The sequence below is a fragment of the Macaca thibetana genome, chromosome 7, assembly GCF_024542745.1.
Source record: "Macaca thibetana thibetana isolate TM-01 chromosome 7, ASM2454274v1, whole genome shotgun sequence".
NCBI lineage: Eukaryota > Metazoa > Chordata > Mammalia > Primates > Cercopithecidae > Macaca > Macaca thibetana.
The window spans coordinates 69,537,667-69,545,108 of record NC_065584.1 but is presented as its reverse complement, the minus strand read 5'-3'; the positions used below and the strand labels follow the sequence as shown (position 1 = coordinate 69,545,108).

The 7,442-nt window shown below is 41.9% G+C and overlaps 1 protein-coding gene across 1 annotated transcript; it reads right to left on the bottom strand.

The window, feature by feature from the left end:
- Window positions 1-2,950: 2,950 nt before the first annotated feature.
- Window positions 2,951-5,312, bottom strand: CLEC14A (C-type lectin domain containing 14A). The gene has a single exon (XM_050798966.1). It carries the CDS (start codon window positions 4,866-4,868, stop codon window positions 3,393-3,395), a length of 1,476 nt encoding a protein of 491 aa, XP_050654923.1. The 5' UTR covers window positions 4,869-5,312; the 3' UTR covers window positions 2,951-3,392.
- Between the last annotated feature and the right edge of the window lie 2,130 nt (window positions 5,313-7,442).

Here is a 7,442-nt window from a genome sequence, read left to right as displayed (position 1 = left end):
CTGGGCTATTTTCTTGTGCCAGAAAGCAAAGAACTGTCCAAGAAGGTTGGGAGCCTGTCAGAAGGACACAGGAGACAACCTGAAGGGGATCACACTGCCTAAATCTGAGATAATTTAAATATCAAAGTAAATAATGATGGTAACTTTTTGAATAAAATAGAAGTTCATAAATATATACTGATACAAGTAAGATATTGAAAGTTTCTTAAGGAACCGTGTATTTACACAGTCTCAAATTACCTCCCCACAAAACACTTATTAATTAAGAAGGAAGAATTTAGAGTTGAGAAGTCTGGCAAACACCACCTTAATTGAATGATCAAAGTTGACATCACAAATAACATGACAATTTGAAATCACATGCCAACTGCTAAGAAGCAAAAGCAAGGGAAACAAAGCATCACTTCTATAATATTCCATCCAAAGATGGGCCACCTGGATGAAAAACAAACCCTAATGAAGAACATGCTACAAAGTAAATCTGTCCAATAATCTTAAAAACTGCTGATGTCATGGAAGTCAAGGAATGACTGGGGAACTCTTCCAAACTGAAGAAGACTACAAAGACATCTAAATGCAACACATGGGTGGTACTTCCAGATGGCAAAGTAAATTTCTCTGAAAAATCTGCTCCTTCTTAAAAGCAGTGAGGAACCTGGAAAAAATTGTCCAAATCATATCTTTTGGTACTCTTAAAATTAACCAAAGACCTGCAATAGCCCAAAAAGTGTTTATTCAAGAAAAATAGCTAAATCTTGGTAAGAATAGTGAGCTTTATGGTATTTTAACTTGGCCTAGTTTCATCTTCCATTGCCCAGCTCTGCAGAAGCCTTCAAAAGCAGCAGCATTGCAAATAGTAGCTGTGAAGACTCTCATCCGAGCAGCCACTAGGAGGGGCAGAACAGGTTTGGAACTTTAATAGAGCCCCATCCACACAGAATTACCACTATTTGACCTGTCACTGAGCTTCATGGAAAAGCCCCATTCACAGGAATTATTATTTGACATGATTCAGAGTTCACTCAGTGGGAAAAGTCCTATTTCTAGAGTATTTCTTCAAAATATTAAGTGGCAATTAATTAACATAGCAGCTTCTCAAAGGAGGAAAAACATAGGTCTATAGCTTAAGATAAAAGATATGGATTTGAGAAGCTTGAGATAAAAGATATGGATTTGAGAAGCACAATATAAGAAGAAAAATACTGTAGAATGCTTGTTGTGGATTGCATTGTGTCCTCCAAAAACATGTGTAAATTAGCCCCTGGTACCTGTGAATACGACCTTATTTGAAAATTATTATTTGTGTTAAAATTGCCTACAATATTCAGTGCTGTAACATGCTATACCATCTAGGTTTTTGTAAGCATGTGCTATGATGTAGACACAATGACAAAATTGCCTAAAAACACATTTTTCAGAATGTATCCCTATTGTAAAGCAATGCATGACTATGTATACACACATGTGCACACACACACAACAGTTCAGCTCAGTTATAAAGCTATTTTTCAAATTACAAAAGAAAGCATCAAATGTTCTACTCTAATTGTTACCTTCTCTACTGAGAGATCATGTGAAGAGGAAAGATAAAACACCAAGATTGAGATGAACTGAGATATAATGTGACAAGTCAGGTTGGGGAACATGGGCAAGCCATTTACTCTACTTACCTGATTTTTAATTTAACTTGTGAAGTATTATCTAAAATTCCCTTGAATGTTGTTAATTCTATTTTTTCTGTAATTTTATTTAAATGTAACTATTTAGAAATATATTTAGTATATGAGGCAAATTAGCTATTGTTTTATTCTTTTAATGTTATAATACTAAATATATATATTTATACTTAGGAAATGAATTTATGGATTGAGCTGTTTTAATTTTTTAGTAATATTTTATAATTGGTCACTTACTAATTGTAAGTCTGTTTTCCATTGTATACATTGTACATGCAAGAACATTAAAATAATTCTGTGAAAATAAAGTGTAAGCTTCTTTTGTTTTTATTCCTGTTACTAAGCTTGTTTCTCTGCCTCTCTGCATGCACCAACCCCCATACTCTTAGTTTTAAAGTCTCAGCATACTAATAAAAGTGGGATATCTTCTAGGGACCTTGATTCCACGAGACAGTGATTTTTATTATGTCTTAATTATTTTTCATAGGAGTGCTTCATTTAGATTACTTTCTAACACTCCCCAGTTATAACAAGATGATAGGTTTTTAAAATTAAAAATTCGTCACTTATTTCTTATACTATTATTTCTTATGGTGAACTGTTTACCATGCCTTTGCCCATGTAAACACTTGTAAAATTATCATCATTGCAAGATGAACAAGTATTGTTATTGCACAAATTCTTATCAAGAGAAAAAGAAAATGGCTTGGTATTCAAGTTTTTCCATGGGTTTAAAAATGCACAAGAACCTAGCAACTTTGGAGGAAACCCAGCTTACTTTTTTTCTGATGCAACCAGAAGATTGCAAATCAATACTTAGCATTAACGTTTTAATTGAGAATTAACATCACCATAATTGAAGATGAGGATGAGCACCTTGATGTTTAGGAGGGGGCTATTTGCTTGGGGAGGTCATTACACTGGAAAGCACAAACAATGGAAGGGGAAAACGCAAATCATGTGTTTCCTTGGCAAGGACATAAAGTAAACACTTGAATTGGTGGTCAACTATAATCTGCTTCTAGAGCCAGCAATTCTGGCAACACTACACTTTGGATTTATAGCAAAGCACACAAGTAGCGGTGACTTTGAAAACAAAGGATAAAAGAACCAAGGGAAAAGTTACAAGTTCTTAAAGATCCGTGTCTCCTTCCAGGAACGTAAGGATCTTTCCCTCAATCTAAAAGCAGAATGCACTCTTGCTGCTTACGCCCAGCATGCCCTCAGCTGTTCCTAATTACTCCCGGAGGACGCCAGTGGTATTTGAGTCTGGGTTATCAACAATCCTTATTTTTTTATTTTTTTTTTTTTCCCCTGGGATTTCAAACCAATATACTCCCAGCCTGAACAACACAGAAGATTTCCTTTCCATTTTGGTAGAAATTATTTTTTAATGTAAATTATATTGTGTTCTATTTGTTTCCAATGTCTTGAAAAGCTCAATCACTTCTCCAAATCCTCCAGAATAAACATAAGAAAATATCACTCCCCAGCAATACCTGGTCCCCTAATATCACCATCCTAAAGGCACTTCCACTTCCTCTATCTTCAGGGAAGGAGTGTGAGTTCTGATTTAGCTCCTTGGTAGATTAGAGGGAATTTAGAGGAAGGGGGATTTCTTCAGAAATCGTCAGTTACACAAGTAAGTTCCTCTTGGTTCCCTGTTTCATCAAAAGTGAAAAACTGTTCACAGGAGTTCCCATGTCCCCTGTTTCCCTATGCGTCACTAGAGCCAAGAGAGGACTCCGCCAGCAAGGTACCCTCTGCTCTGTCCCGCAGACCACAGTCCCCGACCTTCACCCCATTGTTTGTGCAATGTGCAGAACTGGAGCCCAAAGCAGCGGGCTCAGGATCACCCTCCAGGCCCGGCGGGCCCACAGACTCCTTCCTTGGCTGGGAAGAGGGGCTCTTGCGAAAGCAGAGCTTGACAAGCCCCAGCACTGTCATGGTCAAGATCACCAACACCACTACTGCTGTGCTCACAAATATGAAGACCACGGCGGAGGAGGTGTCAAAAACCTGAGGAGTGGCAGAGGAAATCGTAGAATTAAACTTCGAAATCACGCTCCCTGATGGGGTGATGGTGGCCTTTGACTCGGCTTGAAGGGACATTTGAAGGGTAGACATCGTGCTCTGTGATCCCCACCGCGGACTCTCGGGAATAGATGTTACTGAATTGTCTTGTTCAGGGACAAGTGGTATCTCTCCCGGCTTCTCGTCGACCCTGATTGACCACGTTCTCTGCTGCACGGGGCTAGTTGCAGTGGCCGGCGGGAGCCTAGTGGACACCCTGGTCCCCACGAGGGTCGGCTGTCCTTCCCCACTGGTCACGCAAGAGCGGCCGTCCTTCCCCAGCTCGAAGCCGGTAGCACATTCGCATGCAAAACCTCCCAAGTCGTCTAGGCAGTTAGGGAGCTCTGCGCACTTGCCAGCACGGAGGTACCTCCCGGGGCAGGGACACAACACATCCCCTGAGGATAGTTTGTCCCAGCGAGCGCCGATTTCGTCCGCGATGCAAGTAACTGAGATCGGAAGCTGTCCCCCGCAAAGCGCACTCACCTTGGTCCCAGGTGGACTGAAGTCCAGAGCGGCGCTGTACAGCTGGAAGGGCGCGCGATAGCTCACGTTAGAGGCGGCCCCGGGGCGCGGCGCAGGACACAAGACCTCAAACTGGTACTTGCACAAGTAGCCGTTGGCGCGCAGATGGCATCGCATCTCCTTCCAGCCTGCGGGTTCGACCCCACCGGTGGCCTGGAGTACCGCGCATCTCCGCGCGGTGCAGGAGCGTTGGGGCTCCTCCACCCACTGCAGCGTGTCGCTTTCGAACCCGCCGGCGTCGGAGGAAAGCCAGGAGAAACCCCGCAAAGGCTCGTTCTCCAGGGTGCAGTGGGAACGCCCGCGCTCCAGTGCGACCCAGAACAGCAGGTCTTTGGAGCCCCCTCCAGGCCCTGGGCCTGCCCGCAGGAGCGCGAGAACAGCGCGCAGCTCGGCGCCCCCACGCACAGTGCTGAGCGCCCCACCTCGCAGGTTGCAGGCCTCCTCGGCCGCCTGCCGCTTCATGGTAGCGTGGTGCAGGCTGTAGCAGGCCCCCGAGGCCGAGCAGCCAGCACGGTCAGCAGTGGGGTGTTCGCCGCCGCCCGGCCCGAGCCAGAGCGCCTGCCAGAGGAGGCACAGGGCGAACGCTGGCCTCATTCTCTGAGGCCCCGCGCGCAGAGCTGCTCCCAACTTGGATCTGTCCCGCTCGAGGACGCGGAGCAGTCTCTGGAGCGCGGTCACCGCCCTCTACAGCTGGCTTCCCCAACCCGATTCCCCCTCCCTTCCCCTCCGCCCTCGCTCCCGACGGACCCCCCAGCTGCCAAGAATCCCCCACGGGCCCAGCGGCCAACAGCTTCCCTTAGGCCGAGACAGGAAATGTGTGCGGAGCGCTGCCAGGCCCCGTGCAGCCCTGATTTATTCTGGGGTCAGGAACACAGCTGGCGCCGGGGCACAGAGGACGCAATCGACTAGAAGGTCAAACACCCTGCTTAGAGCAAGAGGAGAAACTCGCCACTGGGATGAAGTGTGTGGTTTTTCTCGGTTCAGGGAGTTTCATCAGGACCGCAGAACCCATAACACGTAGGCGAACATAGGCAGGAAGGACTGGAGAAAGGAACTGGCTTATGATTGTAAGACCACGCCCGTCTATTGTGTTTCTGTCCGGAGCTGTGGAATTAGCGTCAGAATAATTCGTAGACGGCTCCAATGTTCGGGAGGCCTGCGCCTGTGGGAGAAAAATAACCTTGTGAAACAACTTAGCATCTCCTTTCGCCACCAGAGGCAGCGCTATTTAACCGCATATCTCTCTTTGGGTCTCTGCTTCTCTATTATGTCTAGAGATTTCAGGCGTGCTAACTGCTAGTTAAAGAATTTGGAGTTGTTTGGGTATTTTAAATGGGAAATTTTGCTTCTTCCATCAGCACTTGCTTTAGAAGTGGTCAATTATAATTTGGTGTTTTTCAGTTCCACTTGTTTCTCTTTGAAATGGACCATATTGATTCATTAAAGAAAGGAAATATATTTCTAGGACTAAATGAAAAGTAATGGCCATAGATCTTACTATTAGGTTGTTAGCTTTCCTTGCCACTATATTGGTTCATAAATTCTTCAAGTTTATAGGTTATACATAAGTGAGTTCGTGGCCTTATAAATATTCGAGAACAACTGCTCTATGTGTGATTTTAGCCTTGAACTATTTTAGTATCATTTTCTCCTATGATTGAGTGGCAGCATTTATAATAGTAAGTTGTAAACATCCCCTTTAAGGAAAATTAGAGTTCAACATCCTTAAGATATTAAAATGTTTATTCCATTATAATGAATATTGTATACTGTCAAAAAATATCTTGTAGTTTCAAAGATGGGTGAGCCAATTTCTTCAGAATTCCAGTGGGTGTTTTGTTTTAATATAAACATTTCAATTCAATGGGAAGCAGCAAGGAATTAAAGATGAATAAGGAAAGTAAAGGTTAAAAACTGTACTGTTATGAAAGGATTTCTTGTTAGCAATTTAGACAATTCAGTATCAGTTTAGGAAATATATCATCTATCTTGGTTCATAATGGCCAAATACGTTGCAATCAGAAATACATAAAGAGTTTCAGCTAAGGTCTCTTAGAGATATCTGATGCTTTTAAATATCTTTAATCAGAATGAAAGTTGTCATTCCATGAAGAAGGCATATAAACTCACTTTGTTGTACTGCATTCAGGTTAATGAGGGGTGGGAGGGAAGGTTTCAGGATCACATCTGTATGCTTCCATCTTATGTTTACCATAATTCTCATTTTTCTTTCCTCCGGGAAATTCCTTGTATCTTAACAAACAACAGTAAACCCATGAGTCATCATCACACTTACTTTGCTTTTGCTGAGGTAGACATTTGCACTAGGATTTCTCTCCTGCCTTTTCTATTTCCTGATTTAAAGAACATTCATCAGTTCTTCTCTTCAGATGTCTGAGAATCACCTTAAATGTGGCTTTGCATTTAAATTAGGTAACTTAATGTCTTATAAGAAAGAAACATGAAAATCCAGAAATCGAATTGAATGGATTTTAAAAAATACTTAGTCACTTGGGCCAGCTCTCTACAGACCATTGCACTCTTATGACTGTGTTTGTAAATGTGTCCATGTAGCACAGTACTTTTAATAAAATATTTTTCAAACTTAAGTAGTCAATGGAAATTTCTTAGATATCTTTAAAAATTATTTGGGATGAGATGAGATGTCTATAGTAAGAAAGAATGAATGGCTGGAAAGCTTACAGTAAATACATGATCTCACTCCCTGACATTCTGTCTAGGGAAGTGGGATTATACATTGGCCATAAGGACTGTATATCAGAGTACTGACCATGACTATGACCATATCATGGAATGACACAAGAGTTAGAAAAAAGTAGCTCAAAGTAGGATATAAATAGTTTTGCAATTAGTTTTAAATATACAGTTTATCTGACCAAATTAGAAATGGAGGAAAGTTTCTATTTTAAAATAATATTTATTAAGATAATAATACAGACCCATTTTACCCCCACTGGATTCCAAATGCCTAAAAATCTTATAATACTAAATGTGAATCTATTGGCTCTTTTACATGTTTCAGATTAGAGCAACCACTTTGGAAAAATTGACATTTTTTTCACTAAAATTGAATATTTGTAAACTCTAGCACTTCCATGGTAAGATATAAAACTAAGAGAAATTTTTACACATGTACAACAGAAGATA

Bases quoted from the DNA above. Each gene is read 5' to 3' on its own strand.
- CLEC14A (XM_050798966.1), bottom strand. From the start codon at position 4,868: ATGAGGCCAGCGTTCGCCCTGTGCCTCCTCTGGCAGGCGCTCTGGCTC.